Source organism: Urocampus carinirostris, chromosome 8, assembly GCF_059441175.1.
Source record: "Urocampus carinirostris isolate Australia breed hairy pipefish chromosome 8, RoL_Ucar_1.0, whole genome shotgun sequence".
NCBI classification, from domain to species: Eukaryota; Metazoa; Chordata; class Actinopteri; order Syngnathiformes; family Syngnathidae; genus Urocampus; species Urocampus carinirostris.
This window is the reverse complement of record NC_142356.1, coordinates 31,296,616-31,317,748: the sequence shown is the minus strand read 5'-3', so window position 1 is coordinate 31,317,748 and position 21,133 is coordinate 31,296,616. Positions and strand designations below refer to the sequence as shown.

Here is a 21,133-nt window from a genome sequence, read left to right as displayed (position 1 = left end):
AGAGGGTAATGAGGAAAATATTTTTACAGCTTAAGGTTTAAACATCACATATACAAATGGAAGAGTAATGCATTAAATAGTATTTGGTACTTAAGACTGTACAGTATTTACTTATTTCACAGTTGTGGTCTTTTCTCTATTTACACATTTTTATATAGAATTATTCAAATTGATGTGTTCCAATGAAACCAAAATTATTTGTTTTCGCCCTAAAATAAATCTTTATTGAAAACAATACATGTATCATGATATCTGTTTGATCTACATCAAAGCCAACAACGGTAGAAAAGCAATTGCTGTTTCCCGACACGCAGGTAACTATGAATTGATCTGTTAGTGTGTAGAGGGATAAAGATACATTAAGTTAACAAAGACAAAACAGTACAAATACATAAAATGACGACTGCTTGTTTGCATTGAGATGATAATAATAGGTATACATTTTATATACATATATTTGATGCTGAATCTATAGAGTTAAAGGGACGCTGTGTAATATTTGACCACTAGATGTTGCTGTATTGTGTTGTGCAACCAGAAACAAGTGCTAAAAATCAAAGGTAGAATCCAAATTACGTAGACTCAAAATGACCAAGCGGTTCTGCTTTTCTTTTCTTTTTTTGCTCAGCCTTTTACAATGTTTTTGTTTTGGGTAATAGTATTTGATATAGATACTAGGTATAGATATCCGTATGATACAGAATTCCTATCCCCCTGCAATAAAGGGCTGATATGAGAATTATCTTTAAATTCAGCGTAATATGCATTTAACTACTTGCAATTTGTAACAGCTAGTTCCTGTGTTAAATGGTCACTTGAAGACAACCAATACTTTTATTGGCCAAAGTTGTAAGTACCGGTACTTTAAAGAGACACTGTGTATTATCTTCCCGCTAGATGTTGCTGTATTGTGCAACTTAAAATTCATCCGACAAAGCACAAGGAAAAATACAAACTACGTAGAGTCAAAATGACCATGAAGCATCTTTTTTTTTTTTTTTTTTTTTTTTTTTTAACCTAGCCTTTTACAATAATTTGGGTTTTTGGGGGTACCTGTTGTAGCAAGATGGCGGACAATCATGTCTGCTCCTTTTAGGTCAGCTTTATTTTATATAAAATAAATACAAATTGCTCAACCTAAGAGTATTTAAAAACAATGCATGTTTATATAATATTTTGTGTAATTTTGTCCATTATTCAAATTGAGATCGTCTTTTTAATAAATGAAGTTGGTTTTTTTCGTTTTTTTGTTGTTGTTTTTTTACCACTGGGAGGCTCTAATGTCCCTTTACAACAAAATACAAACTGCATTGGTAAAAAAGTCATAAATGAGTTGAAAAATGTCTAGACCTTAGGTACAACATATATAAATAAACATATGTGCCAAGTTAGTAAATAAAAAAAAGTTTATTTAAAAACAAACAAACAGAAGTCACACACATTTTCACCATGCTCAGTTCAAGATTTAAGTAATTTTCTTACCCCATCCCAAGTACTGTACTTGAAACACTTACCCTGTTCAAAATTAAAGGAAAAAAACCTGACAGCAAAATGCCTGACTGTTGTTTCTTCACTTTTTTGATGGTTACTTAAAAAAGGGACACCTGACCTTGCCTCCTAACTTATAAAGTTAGCCACCATTGCTGCCCATGCTCATAAGAAAATCTGTGTTTCTTTTAGGATGCAAGCCCATCTTCCGAAGGTCAAAACCCATAGCTAGCAGCGTCTGGAGCAAAGTAAGCTCTTGTTGGGTTGCCTGGTCCATCAGAGTTGGGCAGCTCGGGTTACACTGTGGCCAATGGCAACCATCCACCAGGTGGAATGGACATCCTTTGGCCGGGGTTCGGTTGTTATGTGCCGCTTCCAAGCTTCTGTCCCAGCAGTGCAGAGCCCGTGGCAAAGAAGTTCCTCGGACATGGAAAGTCATCCAGTTGCTGAAGGAACACACAGAAAAGTAATTACAGAGATGCAAATAAACCTCTTCCCAGCCTCTATCATCACGGGACCACCTAAGGATGTCTGGGCATTGTTTACCTAAAACAGAAGGAGTAGCAGTAAAAGTTTTTACGTGGAGTTGCGTTTTTTAGAATCACAATTTACAAAAACAATATGCCGGCTGTTGTATGTACGCGTGCACAAATCGCAATTTTAGGATCACATGATTTTTGCAATCCCAACAGGATACAGGCCTTTTCAAAAGAACTGTACAAGCCATATGTGGCTGCAAGCCATTAAAATAACTGACTTGACCAAGGACATCAATAGAAATATCCCAATTTGCCTTGTCCATTTCATATCTGGTAAGTAAAGGTGGCGATCTGGTTTGGATTTACTTCAATGCCGAGTGCCCTAATAAGTGTAACTAGTTCTGTAACTGGTTTGTTAATATCTACAAATTCCAATCTTTTTCTGTCAATCGGCTGGTATAAACTAACATGAATTCCGCCCCTCTGCCTCAACAATGTGCACACAGCTAGGCATTGCATTCTTGTTTACAAACACAAAAAGGCTTTATAAGGATAACTATATTCAATCTTACCTTTTGGTGATTGCTGTATGGGAGAGGCAGGAAGGCGCAAATACTGCTCTAAAGAGTTACACAAAGAAAACAAAAAAGTGATTTTCTGGCTTGTTACTAAATAAAGAGATTCTCCGGCAGGAACCTACGTGACATCTCTCAATGAGTTCTTTAACTCTCTGCCAAGGTTCTTAATGTATTGCCACTGTTCATTGCTCATGTGCTGTCCTCCGATGTAGATGTTCTCCACCCTCAACTGTTCCTCATCATATAGCCACTGCACAACAAATAATGGGCCTGGACACAAAATAAGAAAATAGTATAGGAGTTTTAATAATAGTTCAAGTATTTTTGCTTATTATTCAAAACAATATTGTTTTAATGAATTTTTATTTTTTTTTTACAACTAGGAGGGATAGTAATAAAAAAGTCTCCTTAAATTCTAGGTAAGGTCTTTCACGTGTCTAATGGTGTGAAGTATGAAACTGACATTTATGCTACTAAATTCTGAGACATTCAAACAACCAGTGGTTCTTAACTTTTATCGTGAATATGTTTTAACCAAGCAACCCTAACCAGTGCAAAGTATTTAGGGTTTATAGATGTTTTAAAAAGTAATAAAGAAATTCATCAAGTTACATAAAAAAAAAAAGTGTACACAATTGACAAGTGTGAGATTTAAAAAAAGTCTTGCCCCGTTGCTCATTTTAAGTAATTTTTTTCCAACACAATTTTAACTAGTGTGTATTTAGTTAAATAATTGATACTGAAAATGAGCAAAAATGTGAAATATGGCAAATAACTTCGCACATTTCTTTATGATAATAATAACAACAAAATATAAAGTGTAAAATGTATTATTTCCCGATTTTTTTTTCAAATAATACTTAATAGGTTATTGAAATTATTGACTATATCATAATAAAGCTCATTTTAAAAAAAATTGTCTCTGTAAAACATAATAAAATAGTAAAAGTAATATTTAAAATCAGCAAAAGTTTCCCCGTTGTAATAATTGACATTTATATTTGCAATGTATTTCATTTATTAAAACACTTTGAATATACAGTATGTTCATACTATAAATCATTAAATGAAATGTAAAAATAAGTAGCTTTCTGAACATAACATTTTTAATTAAAAATTACTTGTATTTTCTTCAAACAATGATCCTTATGTAAATGATCAAATTAAGAATGTTTTATTAAATATCTTACCTATCCTTCTGGAGTACCCAAACATACACTTTAATAAACCTCAAAAAGGGTACCAACCCAAAAGTTGTATCAGTTCGACCGAATCTTCTGGTTTGTTTCACACAAAACGATCCATTTGTTTGGGTTGATCTAAACAAATGTAACCAGTAGTTTTAGTATAGAAAAATGAACCAATTTTGCAGACTATTAACTTAAACAAAAATACTTTTGCAGAATTCTCTTGTACAATAAACAAAAACGTTACACAATGTTTTTGGCAATTTATGCAAATAACATGGTCTTTTGTGTCACATAAACCTAAATATTGGTGTTGGGGACTGAACCTTTTCCAACCACGGACTCTGGCAACACCTCGAAAGACCAACAATTCGTTCACAAAACCCTTTTTGTTTTCAAGAGCACACACAACAGGGTCCACGGACAGACATGGCATTAATTCCCAGTAGCCACCGCCCCACCTTTTTTCCCTCCATGTGATGCTCCATTTGACTTAGGTACGTAAGAAAAGCTAACGCAACAAAATGTTTTCGGTGCTGGGTAAAAATATCACTCTGACACGCTAGGAAATAATTCTGGATCATTTATGTGAGTTGATTATTTTAAAACCAGGTTTAATGATCAGTCCTTTCTATCCTGTAACATAATTTATTCTCCCCCTCTAACACAGCAAGTTATTGTGTCAACAATGTCTTTACTCTTTCTTTTGATTCAATTTCCCTTGCCATGTAAATAAATCATAGTTTGTTTGAATCAAAACAATTTTGCATTATTTATTTGTGTGTTTATATTATTTCACTTTCAATCAGTATCCATGTCAATGAACTGCAAAATCGACAATTCAGAGCTAAAAATACAATGTGTTTAGAGTATCGCTTCCTTCATTATAAATATGTAGTATTTATCATGATCTAGTGGGAAATCATGAGCACCATCTGCTGACCGAATTAGTAACCACTGAATCATCCATCCTTCATCTGCACCGCTTATCTTCAGCAGGGTCCCAGGGCTGCTGAAGCCTATCCTAGTCGTCTTCGGGCAGTGAGCAGGGGAAACCCTGAACTGGTTTCCAGCCATTCGCAGGGCACACAGGGACAGATGAATCACTCGCTCATTCACACCTAAGGACAATTTGGACCGGCCAATTAACCTAACATGCATGTTTTTGGAACGTAGTAGGGAACCGGAGAGCCCGGAGGAAACCCACGCATGCACGGGGAGAACATGCAAACTTAGCACTGGAAGGCTGGTAGCTGGATTTGATCCCATGACCTCAGAAATGTGCCACGGACGCACTTACCACTCATCCGCCGTGCCACCCAATACTGAATAAAACAAATACAATTTGAAGCAATTTTCTCTACATTGGTTTGGCCCATTGTTCAATCAACAGCTTCAGATTGTACCCTCAGTGGTGCCCATACCCCATTTACGAACCCCTGCAATGGACAATTAATCGGCCTTACTGGTCAAGGTTGAATAGAGCTTGTATCCAAAGAAGCATTGCCACTCCTCCCCTTTCTTATATAGTCGACGACACCGATCAGGCACGGCACCATTCCACAACCTGAGAAAACACACAACTTTATTACTAATGTTATACATGTCAAGGCAAAGAAAGGGGGACGGCAGACCGAAAGGTCTCGCAAACCCTAGTTATAGGGTCACTAAATGTGAGAGGATGTGGAAGTAAAGCAACTGAGTGGAAGAAAGAGGATATCGGAAGGATGATGACTAAAAGGAAGGATGTGTTAGCCATGAGTGAAACAAAGATGAAAGGAAAGGGTGAATTACAGCTTGGATGTTTGTATGGTTAGAAGGTCTGGAGTTACGGGTGGACATGCTAGAGAAGGAGTGGCTGTGCTTGTGAGTGAGAAAGCAAAGGAAAAAAGGGTGGAGTGGAAAGAGATATCTTCCAGATTGATGTGGGAGAGGTTGAAATGGGGTGTAGAAGTATGGATGTTTATAAGTGCATATGGATCTGGTTCAGAAAGAAGCACTGAGGAAAGAGAGGAGTTCTAGAAGGACTTGTCCGAATGTGTGGAAAGTGCGAAAGAAGGGTGGAAAGTGGTAATACTAGGTGACCTGAATGCTAGAGTGGGTGATGGAATGGTTGAAAATGTGATTGGTAGATATGGAGTACCAGGAAGAAATGAGAGTGGGAAGAAATTGATTGTGTGGAAAATGAGTTAGTGATTGGAAATACATTGTTTAAAAAGAGGGACGTGAATAAGTATACTTTTGTCAGAGTGGATGGTGGTGAGATGGTGGACAGAGCACTTATGGATTATGTGGTGGTTAGGAAAGGGATGTTAAGTAGATTGCTGGATGTGCATGTTTACAGAGGTGAAATGAGTGGTATGTATGATCATTTTAATGTGGAAGGAAAATTGAGAATAGATGATGGTGGAGGGCTAGTTATAAGAGTGTGAGGGAAGAGGTGAAAATGCCAGAGTTGAATAAGGTAGAAAAGGAATGAGGGATTAAAGAGAGCATAGGGGAAGAGTATGAACGGATTAGTAGAAGAGAAATGGAGAGTGTGTAAATGGAATGAAAGTGGTTTAAAGAGGCAGCGTTGACGAGTGCAAAAGAAGTGTGTGAAATGAGAAAAGTTGGTCGAGGTATTAGGTAAGGAAGTGAATGGTGGAATGATAAAGTGTCAGAGGCTGTGCTTTTGAGTAGTGGCTGCAAGATAAGAGTGGCGATGCGTATAAAAGGGATAAAGTGGAGAAAAGGTTTGTAAAAGTGGCAGTAGAAGCAGCGAAAAGGAAAACAAATGATGAATAGTGTTGAAAGAGAGGAGTGAACTTTGAGGAAAGGAGAAAAGGGTTCTGGAAAGAAGTGAAAAGAGTAAGAAAGATTGAGTCTGGAAAGGAAGAGAACGTGAAAGATAAGGATGGTAGATTGCTGGTTAGCGGTAGTCCAGTCAGGATGAGATGGGCAGAGTATTTTGAGGAGTTGCTAAATGTGAAGGATGGGAGAGAAGTGAGAGTCGAGGCGATCGATGGTATGGAGAGAATGCCTGTGTTGGGTGATTTAAATGTGAAACCTGTAGAAACATGGGAGGTGCAAGAGGCGGTGAAAGAAATAAAAGGGGGAAGGCACCTGGGTTGGATGGTTGTACTGCTGAATGTCTGAAAAAAAGGTGGCTTTCATGGACTTGGAAAAGCCGTATGACAGAGTTGATAGAGAGGAAAGTGATGGTAATGTATGGAGTGGGTGGAAGGTTGTTGGAAGCATTGAAGAGTTTTTATGTGAACAGCCGAGCATGTGTAAGAGTAGGGTATGAGACAAGTGAGTGGTTCCCTGTGTTGACTGGTGTGAGACAGGGGTGTGTGATGTCACCATGGCTGTTTAATGTATACATGGATGGCGTGGTGAGAGAGGTGAATGCAAGAGTATTTGGCAGAGGTGTAGGGATGTTCGATAACTGTGGAACGGTGTGGCAGGTAGGTCAGTTGTTGTTTGCAGATGACACAGCGCTTGTGGCTGTTTTTGAGGAAACACTGAGAAGGTTGGTACGGAGTTTGGAAGAGTAAGTGATAGGCGTAAGTTATGTGTGAATGTTAGGAAGAGTAAGGTAATGAAGTGTTCACGTGATAAAGTGGGCGTGGCATAAGAAAAAAGGTTGCATGGACAGGTGCTGGAAGAAGTTGAAAGGTTGAGATACTTGGGTTTTGATGTGGCTGTAGTTGGTGGAATGGAGTGTGAGGTATTGCACATAGTGAATCAAGGAAGCAAGGTTTTGGGTGCCCTGAGGAGAGTGATGAGCAACAAGAGTATGAGTATGAATGTTAAGAGCGGACTGTATGAGAGTGTGATTGTGCCAAATGTGTTGTATGGTGCAGAGACTTGGAGCCTGAACGCAGATTTAAGAAGGAAATTGAATGTTTTTGAGATGAAGAGTTTGAGGAGTATGTTAGGAGTGAGAAGATTTGATAGATTAAGAAATGAAATCGCGAGAGACAGAACGGGAGTAGTCGTGGAACTGAGCAAGCGTGTGGATAAGAGAGTACTCAGTTGGTTTGGACACATGAAGAGGATGGATAATGAGCGAATGTTGAAGAGGATCTACAAAGCAGAAGTCAATGGAAGGAGACCAAGAGGAAGCCCGCGATTGACGTGGATGGATCGTGTTATGAGTGCACTGCAGGAAAGAGGTCTAAATCTAGTGAAAGCTAGAGCTCTTGTTGGTAATAGGAATGGGTGGAGAGGTGTTGTAAAAGGACATTGGGATGTTTGGGCGCGTTCTAAGGGACGGGCAGGGCACCTGTATTATGCGGCAGGGGTAAACCAGTGAAGGCTGTTAAACAAAAGAGTGCGTTGTGTCACCCTGATCTGATTGACATGGCCACTTTCTTGTGTCCTGTTTCATCTGGAGGGACGAAAGCATGACCAACTTAGGTGCCAAACTTGTTTGGGTGTTCGGGCATTTGGGTTGGCCAAGGTCCAAAAATGTTTGTGTGTGTAATTAACTCTTTTTTCCCTTTTTAATTTCTTTGTCATTGTATGTGTATGTCTTGCTGTCGGTCACCCATCTTGAGGGATATGACCAAGGTAGATAGATAGCTAGATAGATAGCTAGATAGATAGCTGGATAGATAGCTAGATAGATAGTGAGATAGCTAGATAGCTAGATAGCTAGATAGCTAGATAGCTAGATAGATAGATAGATAGATAGATAGATAGATAGATAGATAGATAGATAGATAGATAGATAGATAGATAGATAGATGGATAGATAGATAGATAGATAGATAGATAGATAGATAGATAGATAGATAGATAGATAGATAGATAGATAGATAGATAGATAGATAAATGTCAACAGATCTGGAAGGTTTTAGTAACATGCTTTATCATTCTACAGAAAAACATACAGATAGTTTAAGAATGGTGATTATATTCACCTAAGGCCGGCTTTGATGGCATCTTCAGGGGAACATGTAACCGTTTCGGGGCAGTTGGGTGATCTCTGGTGTTTACTTTCCAGAAACCAACCCGAGTCCACCAAACCTCGGACCTGTGCTTCGGCACCTAACTGCCCCAGATAATTGGCCACTCTCTCAATATTCAGCAAAACTCCGGTGCCTCCAGCGCTGCAGCAAAATTCAAATTTTCAAAAGGCGATGAAATGGAATACCTTTATGTGTTAAACATGCGCGGTGTGAGACAGGTTAAAACGTGACCTGGAGTTGAGCAGTTTCTTGAAGATTTTTATCAAACGGTAACAGAATATTCCAGGCAGTGTGAGGTACAGAACCAGGCCAGTGGGTTCACAAACATGTAGTCAAAATAGCGGGCAATCACATTATGCTAGCGGGGCGAACGACCAAGAATAAACTCTAAGGGTAGTGGAAAACTGCCTACTTAACCTTCCTTTGTCTGGCAAGTACTGATCAAATCTAAGGCCTTCTCAAAACTGCAAGCTTAAAAAAAACCCACTTAAAACTCTGTAGCTGAATTAATGGTTACATCAAAAACTCAAGTGATTATCCATTATCTGCACCGCTTATCCTCAGTAGGGTCGCGGGGGGGCTGGAGCCCATCTCAGCTGTCTTCGGGCAGTGGGCAGGGGACACCCTGAACTGGTTGTTTTGTGTAGTATTATTGTTTACTTTTAAAGCAAGAATCTTTTCGTTCTTTCTTTTTTTTTAACCAAGAGTAAATTAATTAGTTTTTTAGTCATCAATTTCTCCAAGCAAAAATACTACATTTTTAAAAAAGACGATATTTTTCAGACGTTGGGTGTCCAATGTCATTTTCAATGGAAAGCTAGTGTCAAAATGAATAAAATCTGTCAATATTTTATAAATATATTCCACAAACACAATACCTGTATAACCAGACTGCAAAGTTAACTATTGACAAGCTAAAATATTGTAAAGATTTTGTGTTTTATTTTGGTTGACGTCTACGTTCGCTTTTGTATTAGGATTCGATTTTTGAAAATCCCTAAAACAATCGTTCAAATCAATTTTTCTTTTAATTTTTTTTAAATTATCTTATTATTTGTTTTCCCCGAAACTTTGAGGAAATGCACTTTTTTGCCCCTTTTTTGGGATCTTGCAGGGTTTCTTTTTTTAATTTACCATTCAGAGTCATTTGAAAGGGTTTTCTATCTCATATTTACAAAGGTCAGAATTGTTTTCTTATATCTTTCTCAATCAAAGTACCAAAATAAAACCATCTTTGTGTCACACTTAATCGATTGATTTATGACATGTTACCCCATTAAAAAGAATTTGGATGATTACTGCCTAAACGTAATTTATTTTGACTTGAATTTTTTTTTTGTCTTTGAGTTTTAAAGACAAAGATTTTTCATTAATACTTGCATATTAATTGATCTTGGATCGAACAAGGGTGGATTCAAATTCTCATATTTGAATCTAACTGAACTGATCATTTATAAATCTAAATCAAATAGAATAAAAAAAAAATCAATATTAGTGGCTGGCCATGGACTTATCAAGTATTGGTCATAGAACAGTCGCAAACTGGGCAAGAATGTGAATCGACAAGTGCACGCACTCACTGATGTAAACTATTTAACTACAACCGTCCGTCCATTGTGAGTTTTAAGTTTTTCGCCAAAAATCAAACAGCCTGTCAATAAATTAGAATCAAAGTGAGAACTCCCTTCCCTAGCAACAAATGTCAAACAGTAGTTGCTGGTTGGTCCCTCTCCCTCACCTTGTGCCAGACAACAAAACAACCTTGGCCTGCTTGATTCCTTTGGTAATAAGGTCCTTGATGACCTCTCGGATGATGAGCGATCCCATAAAAGCATATTCAGATGCTAAAAAATTGTAAACGATGAATGCAGGAGATGTATACATTAAATTATTCGTGACAGGGGCAATTCAGTTTTGTCGAGACGCACATGAACTTGCATTTCTGTTTCGTTCTTTCTCTCTACTTTGTCTTTGGTTGTGAGGAGGAGTCAGGGCAGGACCGGTTCCACTCCAAACGTCACTGGAGCAGTAAGGGATGACTCTGCAGCATCAACACAATAGCTATTAACTTCTCACAAGTAAACCAAATGATAGAGGTTCTTACACAAAATTTGTGTTGTGCCAATAAGGATTCTCTGTAACTTGTGTTGACAAGATGCCGTGTCCTGTAAATCAAGGTATCGAAAATTAAACAGTGCTTCTTGTCTGTACTGTACCATAAGTCAAATTACCAGTTTTTGTCATGGGCCAACTTGCTGAGCCCATTAATCGAGGGATGTTTTGGTACCTGGAATCACAGGTCTCTTTGCTATAACAACACCAGCCACCTATGATTAGGGAAAACCCACATTAAATATTTGACCACTGGATAAGAAGCAGAATTGTAGTCGGAGGGTGATGCACTTATAACCTTGACACAAGCTTCTATATTCTAATTTGATGCTTTAACTGTTACAGGTTTTGTACACTGAGGAAATATCAAACCACTGGCAGAAAATTTGGCACATATATAATACAATATATTTTTTAAATTTTGAACTGTTTAAAACTGTTCTCAAGTACACGGACACTAATAAAACCATTTGAAATAGCAGATTGTACATATTTTTTCTCTTTTGAAGAATTATTCCCCACCATAACATAGTAAATTATCTTAGCTTGCAGGTGGTAACCATTTTGATTTGAATTAAGCTTTTTTTCAAGGAGATAATGACTATCAAATGTAATTAACACAATTGGTTATTGTTTGTTAGATGAGATATTGTTCTACATGCACATTTGATGAATTAACCAATCCCTTTTTTGGCAAGGAAAAACCTAATATTGGATAATATGGCCATGCTGTACTGTCCCCCCCCAAAAAGTACAACCAAGTACTGTACTGTGCGACCAACTAAACAAAATATGAAATTTGAGTAATATAAAAGACCAATTTTTAAAACCCAGAGGTACTATGTCAACAACTGAAATTTCCGTGTATAGTACACTTTAAAATTCACAAATATTTGAGAAAATAATTTTGTGTAGCTGGAAAATTAGCATAATGTAAATTTGTTTTTATGTTATGAGCATCTGTGAAAATTATTCGGTTGTTACACTTGAGACTGGTGGTGCTCAATATGAATCCAAGCAATGGTCACATTCTGAATGCACAGACAGTGGTAAATTAGTGGCATGGTTGCTTTTGATTCACACCAGAACCCGACAATAAATCTTATATATTTTTTCAAATCATCATAACAAATATGATGCATAAGCCATTTTAAGTGATTCCAATAGCAAGAGGGATCTTGTTAAAGCATCAAAAATACATATTTCCATTCCAGAATGCAAAGAAGACTGACAATGACTAAAAAAGGGAGAGCGGAAGATGACATCCCCGTCTAAATTCTAAAGGGGGCATCAACGCCAAACAAGTTGACGTCCTGTGGCCAAAGTGAATAGAGCATAGATTTCCCGAAAATGTTCCTGCATCAATTGAGATACCTGTTGCCACTTTTAAAACTATCTACTGTCAAACAACACGTCAGACAGTAGGAAAAACACAACCGGAAGGTACATTAACAGTGAGGCTTTAGTGTGAGGAAGCGGGGACAAGCTTTTATCCAGACATGGGACCAAGTCACACATGTGCAAGTCTCAAGTAAGTCTCAAGTCTTCACCTTCAAGTCCCAAGTAAGTCCCAAGTATTTTTTTCTTGGGCAAGTCAAGTCACAAGTCAAGTCCCGAGTCTTAGATTGCCAAGTCCAAGTCAAGTCACAAGTCATAAAAACAGCGACTCGAGTCGACTCGAGTCCAAGTCACTAAGTCTCAAGTCCCCATGTCTGCTTTTATCTATCATGATGTAACGGAAGGCCAAATGGAAAAAAGCAGGGTGATGTTTCTGTTGCTGTGCATTACGCGAATGCTAAACCCTCACAATGGCCTAGAGAAAAAGTCGGTTTGGAAAAGAAAGCCTTTCAAAACTGAGAAGAGGCTGAATATATGTTAACTCACATTGCCTGTAAACCTGTGTGTTTTCTTTGTGGAGCTAATGTGGCCTAAATTAAGGTTTTCATGTAACAAACAGTCAGCTGAAAAAACCTGAATCCAGAGCAGAAGATCCAGAGAGTTGAAGAGTTAAAGAAGAATACGTGGACCCAGCATATATTTTTCACCAAAGCAAAATACCAAAGTGAAAAGCACAAATTGTATTTATATTTCTGTTTTTTTTTTCATATTTTGAATTTGTTTAGTTTAGACCGGAGATATTTCTATGGAGACCAACATTTTTTAATTTATTCAATGTGTAAGTTTGTTCTGCAATAATATCCCTGACTGTTGTAAATTAAAATTTATGTTTAAAAAAAAAAGTCAAGTTTTAGTGTATTCAAAACATATTTATCCTGTTCGGCCCGCGCCCGAAGGTGTTATTTGAGTTTTGGCCCTCTGTGCGATTGAGTTTGACACCCCTGGATGAGAGGGGCTTTAAAATACTCACCCTCTAGAAATAACAACCATCTGCGACTTCCTCTGATCTCCTTTAGGTAAAACCTAAAAAAAAAAAATCACATGCTTTGGTTGATCTCCAAATCTTGGAAGAAGGCAGAAATCCCATCTCACCCTGCCGGTGTCCCATCATTGCATGTCACTGTTGGGTTCTTGAGAAAATGCAACTTCATCTCATCCGTCTGCTGTTTAGCCGCTTGAGCTTTTGCAGCATCACCCCTTGCAGAGTCGCCTCCACTAGCTCTGGAGCTCGAACTGCTCCCGGTGGCGAAATCAGCCTCAGGTGGAGCCCTGATGCCAACACTTGCTTGGGTCCTAGTCAGAGATTTTTTGGTGGACTGAAATTTTGGATTCTTACTCCAACTCGCCCCGAGCAAAAGCATGAAAGCAATCTGGCTGAGCAATCTCATGTCTGCGGAAAAAACAGTTCACTATTAATGCACTGTAAGGAAAACAGTTTGAAAACACCAAAAGATTAAAAATGAAGTACAATCACCTTCTAAGACCCAGGTGTATAAAAACATGAAATACATTCTTTAACCACTTAGATGGCGATATGGGAGGAAATGGGAATTAAATGTTTTTGTAAAGTTTTATGTGAACGTTATAATATTCCAACGCTGGGTCAGTGGGGTAGTGTCATGATTGATTGACTGATACAGTAAAAAACAGATACAATAATTCCGAAAGTGTTGTTTCAGATTGTGAAAGTTCTACACCTGTGGGCCAGGCTTATTTACAAATATCTCACGCAGAATCATTGTGATTCTAGGAAGTCAACAAAAACATTTGTACCACCAGTCGCAAGGCACACAGAGAAAGACAACTCACCTGCTCTTTCACACCTAGGGACAATTTGGACCGGCCAATTAACCTGACATGTTTTTGGAATGTGGTAGAAAACCAGACTGAAAACGCAATCACGAGGGAGAACATGCAAACTCCGCACAGGAAGGCTGGAAGCTAGATTTGATCCCATGACCTCAGAACTGTGACGCAGACGCGCTAACCACTCATCCATCGTGCTGCCCAACTGGCAGATCATTTCGGTTGATATATCTTAAAAACTATTTTTCCCATGTTATAATTGATATCACCTAAAGGGAACTGACATGATTCTCCGCCATTTTGCTGCTACAGGTACCGAAAATGCTCAAAAAGGATCCGCAAAAAAGAGAGAAGTAAAATTATGTGGTCTGATCAATTTGAGTCTCCGTAGTTCATATTCTTCCTTCTGCTTGTTAGTACTCGTTTTCTGTTGCACTACACCATACTATGACATCTAGTGGTCAAATAATACACACTGTTCATTTAAAACGAGGTATCATGTCCCTTCTTTATATTCCTTTATTTAATGATTTTTAAGAATTATTTAAAACAAAACAAAAATACTTGAAATTAGACAAATATAGTGCCATATTATTTTGTCTTGTGTTAAGATCTATATTAGGAAATAATTTGTTTGAAATAACGTTTTTTAATGATTTCAGAAAAAAGAGTAAAAAAAGAAAAACAATCAAAAGCATGTGCCCTACTATTCTTCCTTTTTGCGTATTTAGTTTTAGCAACATGAGGATAATATAATCATGTTTATGTAAATAATGTTTTTTCTTATATAATGCACAGGAAATAATCAATTAATAAAAAAGAAAATATATTCTTAAAATAGCCAGAAAAAATGGACCAAGAGTGGGCAAAACTATCTGTCCAGAGAAAAGAGTGGGAAAACTACTTCAAAAAAAGATAAAAATAAAGTGTACAAAGTAATACATAAATTAGGCAAAATGATTAAATAACTCAACAATAATCTATATTTCGCAATATCACAGACAATACACAAGCTTGATTTTAATATCAAAAGTGGACATACCTATTTAAAAATTAAGCAAGGCAGTTGCTGAAGTTGAAGTCGACTTGATGATGGGAGCAAGTATAAAAAAAATATGTCAGTCTTGATGTTTTGAAGAAGCTTGCAAGTTATCGCCGAGCTTTATAGCGCCACCATATGGTTCAGAGTTCCTCCCATTTTCTCCAGGAGCTCCAACTGATGACACACATCAAGGGGAGGTACTGGATGACCACTGGTGAGGATAAAAGCTCCCCTTAACCTTTTTTTTTTTTAGCACAGTTCAGCCGCAAATCACTTTGCCATCTGATGGCGCTCAGGAACATTCTTCCCCCCCACATTCTTTTCTTTAGCACCCCCACCCTCATAATCCAACTGATTGCAAAATCATGTATCCTTTCAAAAAGCACCTGATTATAAAGCGCACTAATTTCTTTGATACATTTATACGATTTTACCACACACAACGTGCACGGACTGATAAGCCTTCTGCCAGTGAGAATTTCCCGGAACACCTCCAAGGGAGGCGTCCAGGAGATATCCTTATTAGATGCCCATGCCACCTCAGCTGGATCCTTTCAATGCGGAGGGGCAGCAGCTCTACACTGAGTTACTCTCGGATGACCGAGCCCAGCCACCCTGCAGGGAAAACTCAATTCAGTCGTTTACTCTTCATATTCTAGCTGTTAGTCATTATTCGCTGTCTTGCAGCTCTAACAAAAGAAATGTCCCCATTGTGGGAATAAAGGATTATCTTATCTTATCTTGTATCCGGTATCTGGTTCTTTTCCTAGTGACCCACAGTTGGTGACTATAAGTGAGGGTAGGAACGTAGATTACCTTGTAGATCAAGAGCTTTGTCTTTCGGCTTAGCTCCTTATTCACCGTGAGTTACCAGTTCAGGGTCTGCATGACACCAGATGCTCCACCGATCCGTCTGTCAATCGCCCGTTCCATTCTACCCTCGCTCATGAACAAGACCCTGAAATACTTGAATTTCTTCACTTGGGGTAGGATTTCATCCCTGCCCCAGAAAGGGCATGCCACTATTCTCATCTTAGAACCATGAAACCATTAGTTTCCATTGCTATGCAGATGACACTCAGCTGTATGTGCCACTAGAGACAACTGGACAGTTAAGTTGTAGAAATCTGCAGGCTTGCCTTACTGAGATTCAAAGATGGATGTCACTTATTTTTTGCGCCTTAACCCAGAAAAAAATGAAATGTTGATTATTGGTCCAGCTCACTGTCGTCAGTTGTTTTCAAACATTACCCTGAACCTAGACAAATGTAATATCACCCATAGTGACTCGGTCAAAAATCTAGGTGTTATATTTGATCCCAATCTGTTGTTTCAGTCACACGTAAAAAATATTACTAGAATAGCTTTCTACCACCTCCGTAATATTGCGAAGATTCTTTCGATGCTGTCCCAATCAGATGCAGAGGTTTTAATCAATGCGTTTATTGCTTCTCGGCTTGATTACTGTAATGTATTGCTTTCTGGTCTCCCCCGATGTCTAGCATCAAAAGTTTGCAGCTGGTTCAGAATGCAGCAGCTAGACTTTTGACTAAGACCACAAAGCCTGAGCATAATACTCCTGTATTGGCCAACTTGCACTGGCTCCCAGTCTACTTAAGATGTGACTTTAAGGTTCTCTTATTAACATATAAAGGTTTGCATGGACTTGCACCCTCTTATCTCTCTGATTTGATTTCCCCCTATGTTCCTGCACAGAGTCTGCGCTCGGAAAATGCCGGTCTACTTGTGACTCAGAGAGCCAAGAAATCTGCAGGCTTGAGAGCGTTCTCCATCCGGGCACCGGTGCTATGGAATGCCCTGCCTCAGGGGATAAGACCTGCAACCTCAATAGAAGTTTTTAAATCAAGGCTTAAGACACAATTCTATTCCAAAGCTTATGATTGATGCCCACCGCATATTCTGTATTGTCCTGTCTTTTACCGACTGCCTTCCTGGTTGTGATACGAAGGAGAAGGACGATTTGAGATGAGTCAGCGGACCAGCGTTTGACCTGAAGCACGTGAACGCCTGCATGGACCAGCTGGCAGAGATGGGAAGCTGCCTCGTGGCCGTCATAGACTTTCTGGACTAGTTTACAGGCTGGGGGCATTGGTGCTGTCATGCACTTTCGGTAAAAATTTTCAACATGTTACCTAGTGTTTACTATGTTTGTGTACTGTAATGCAAAATGTAATTCACCCTGGTCATCCTGAAAGGGGGGTACCTCTTGTGAGGTGCCTTCTCAAGGTTTCTCTTTTTCCCTCACGCTGAGGTTTTGAGTTGTTCCTTGCCCGCATGTTGGTTTAAGATCTGGTAATTGTCTCATTGTAATCCTGTGCAGTCCTTTAAAACATTTTTTTGTGATTAAGGGCTATATAAATAAATTTGACTTGACTTGGAGGTGCAGATCTTAATCCCAGCTGCTTCACACTGTGAACTGCTTCAGTAAGATCTGAAGACCACAGCCTGAGGAAGCCAACAGGAGCACATCATCTGCAGAGATGCGACGCTTAGGCTCTGAAACCAGAGCCCTTCCATGCCACGGCTGCGCCTAGAAATTCTGTCTATAAAAGTTATAGAATCAGTGACAAAGGGGCAGCCTTGGTGGAGTCCAATTTTCATTGGAAACAAATCCCACTTACTGCCTGCAATGTGGACGAAATTCTGGCACTGATCATACAGGGAACAAACAGTCCTGATAAGACCCCATGCTCCCGAAGCACCCATTGCAGGACTTCAAGACGAACACATGTGGACTGGATGGGCAAACTCCCATCCCATGCACCCTGCATGGGTGTTTGGGAGCATGGGAGTCAGTTCCCTGCAGAGGGCATTGAGCTGGTTCACTGTTCCACAGCGCGCACGAAAACCATACTGCCCATTCTGAATCCAAGATTTGACTTATAAGAAAAAATAAGAAAAACAAAGCATCAGAAAACAAAAAAATGTATTCCCCAGAACCTATATATGGGGAAAATGGTTTCACGACTAAAATCCATCGACTCGTTCATAAACAGTTGCCACATGTAGAAACATTTAGTTGTAATTATGTATTTATGATTTTATGTACAGTATTTCGGTTCTATAATGGGGACTTGATTTTAATGCATACTTTCTCATTTCTGAGAAATTCAGGGCTTTTGTGTTCCCCTTATAGTACAGAAAATGCAGCACTTTATATTTGATAATTGAGAATGTTTTAAAAAACTGAAGATCAAGTCGACTATACATCGCACATATGTCAGCATTTAACGGTGATACCTTCATTCGAAAAAGACGCTCACATTTTATCCGACACTTGTGTACTATAAAGTCAAAGCCTGACCTTTTTTTTACCTTGCTTATGATTGAGACATTATAAGCACCGTCTCATAAGGGTTTTACCTGGGACTGTGTTTGGATCCAAGTCAGTCTGGAGCTCGCAGACTCTTGGGGAGTGCTTTTGATGAAGACAGACGGAGTGTTTGAAACCGATCCACGTCCGTGCCCTGGGGGATGACTCAGTGGTGACATAGCGCCGATCGTGGGCCTCGGGGTTCTGAAATTCTCATTATTGAAATTTCAAACTGTCCTAACATGCCAATCACAGCGAATGATGGATGCTGCAAAGGCCAAGCACACAAAGGCAGTGCGGGCCCTGGGGATGTGAGGACACCGAAGGAGTGAGGCCTACCTCCTACCAAAAATAAACAGATTGGAATAATAAAAGCTCCCGTTCATCCCTATCCTCCCACAATCCAAATTAAGGATACTTTTAGGTGATTAAAGATATTTTTTATCATTACGATTAAACCGTTTTGAAATACATGCAAACAAAATAGATCATTCGCTTCGCCAGCAAAAAAATATTTTTGACTTAGGTTCAAGCATTCATGCTATCTTAAGGCCATGCCAGAAATAAAATAGAGCTACTAAAATGAGTGTGCAAGATCATATCACCTAAATGCAGTAAAAAGTCACCCTAAAGACATCACTATACTGAATTTGATCTCCTAAGCTGAACAATTCTTCATTCCTTCAGTTGTCTAGACAAACTTCCAATAAATCAGCACAAAAGTCTGTTGAACAGATTATCTGGAATACCTTGAAAAAAAGGTTGCTGAAAATCTACCAGCAGATCAATGGAGTGTCACAAACTGAGAGATGGTGTCGCTGCTTTTTAGTTTTTCGTATTGCATGGGACTGAGCAGCATTTTTTTCAATCAGAGTTGAATAGTGCCAAGTTTGCGGCAACTGCACTTACTACTAACAAATAGCAATGAATAGACTATTCCACATTTAAAGGGGCTGTGTGTATAATTGAACCACTACAATTCTAAAATGCACAAGTTAGACTATAAACTACCAAGACTCAAACTGATCAAACTGCACCATTCTTCTTACATTTCTTATACTTGTTTGCCCATTCTTTTGCAAGGTTTTTGGGTTACTGTAGCAGCAAGATACCAGACATTTATGTTAGCGCCCTCAAGGTGAACCTTAGGTTACAGTATTTGCAAAAGTCATAACCTAGGAGTATTTAATCAAATGCATGTTTTATTTGAGTTCATGTATTTTTGCTGATAATTGAAATCCATGTCGTTTATTAAATAAATTCCATTTTTTTCAACTATGAGGCAATAAATAGTACAGTTATCCTTTTAAAGCAATTGTGCGAGCATTTTTGGCATAAGAATGTTTAATTTATCAACATGCTGGTCAGGTTCAATACTATAACATGATTTTTTTTTTCTTTCTACCTTAACGACTTTCAAAATATTATCTATAAATGGAAAAGTTTTTTTCTGCTTCAATGATGTTTCACAAACACTGCCAAATAAAAAGTTCTGGTCACAATGATGAATAATGTAGCTAAATGAATCGGCATTTTGCTCTGTATACATCTGTACCAGAAGGACAATTATGTATATCAGAATCTGAATATTTTTCATTGCTAAAGCCCCAAAATGCCATGTCAGCAATAATAGGGGAGAAGTTACTGTAAGATTTTCTTCCTTATCTATTACATTTTTCAATTTTAGAAATTTTTCAAATACAGCGAAGTTGAAAAATTGGTAAATCCTACATAATGACAGAACTACACTTTCTAGAGGCCTTAAAAATGAGTCAAAATGGTAAAAATTGTCTGGCACTGGCACATACCATTTAAAAGAAATGTCTGGCATTGAATGAATAAGGGGACATTGTGTATTATTTAGAGCCTACTAGTGATGGAAGGCATCATTCATTCAAAGACACAATATTGATTTAAATGATAAACAAAAATATAATCATTTAAACGTGTACTTTTATATACTCCTAGGTAAGTTTTAATTTATTATACTTAACAAGAGGCTCATCTAAGGGTGCATACAATATTTGTCTGTCATCGGGATGTTAAATGTACCCCATAAAACCAAACACCTGTGTAAAGTTGAGTAAGAAACATGGAGAATAATGCTGCGGTTTGGTCACTTTGAGTCTCCGTAGTTTGTAATCGTTTTTGGGCTTTGTGGCATTCGTTTTCAGTTGCACTACACAGCACAGTGACACCGTGCTCATTTAAAATCAGAAAAAATACCGAATGCTAGTTTTGCATTGTATTTGTGAGATTTTATCTACTTGGCGAAGCAAATTCTAAAATTTTCTATTCATTCAGAGCCTTTTTCTATTTTTGCCGTATCTAGTCAAATAAGGAAACACATTATTAACGTAGTAAAACAATATAATATGGCAGAAGTCAGATAACTGCTCTTTTACAAAGGAAACAAGAAAAGTGATACTTACTATTAAAAAACGACGTACTTAAATAAGAAAAATAAAACGTAAAATGAGCAAAAGGATCTCCCAAAAGGACAGAATCATTTATTTATTTAATATTAATATATTAATTACAATACTGCACTAATGACCAATGGGAGCAAATAGAACATGTTACTGAGAAACAGACTTAAAGGAACTTTAAAAGTGAAATTAGGTAATGGATACAAACTAAATCCTGACAAAATCATCTTGTGGAGTTTTGTAAATAATAACAGTGCATGAGCCAGTCTTATGTCACCAAATCGCTGGAAAATGTTGTTCAAGTCATTCCACAAATGTCTCA

General features: G+C 38.2%; 1 protein-coding gene across 1 annotated transcript; it reads right to left on the bottom strand.

Moving 5' to 3' along the window:
* Window positions 1–1,464: 1,464 nt before the first annotated feature.
* notum2 (notum pectinacetylesterase 2) lies at window positions 1,465–18,531 on the bottom strand. The gene is made up of 13 exons (XM_088343165.1): window positions 18,433–18,531; window positions 15,049–15,222; window positions 13,293–13,590; window positions 13,171–13,223; window positions 10,922–11,017; window positions 10,795–10,855; window positions 10,619–10,731; window positions 10,429–10,534; window positions 8,643–8,831; window positions 5,199–5,299; window positions 2,668–2,815; window positions 2,540–2,587; window positions 1,465–1,934 (listed from the first exon to the last, which is right to left on the bottom strand). The coding sequence occupies exons 3-13, from the start codon at window positions 13,586–13,588 to the stop codon at window positions 1,631–1,633; spliced, it is 1,515 nt and encodes a 504-aa protein (XP_088199291.1). The 5' UTR covers window positions 13,589–13,590; window positions 15,049–15,222; window positions 18,433–18,531; the 3' UTR covers window positions 1,465–1,630.
* Window positions 18,532–21,133: the final 2,602 nt, after the last annotated feature.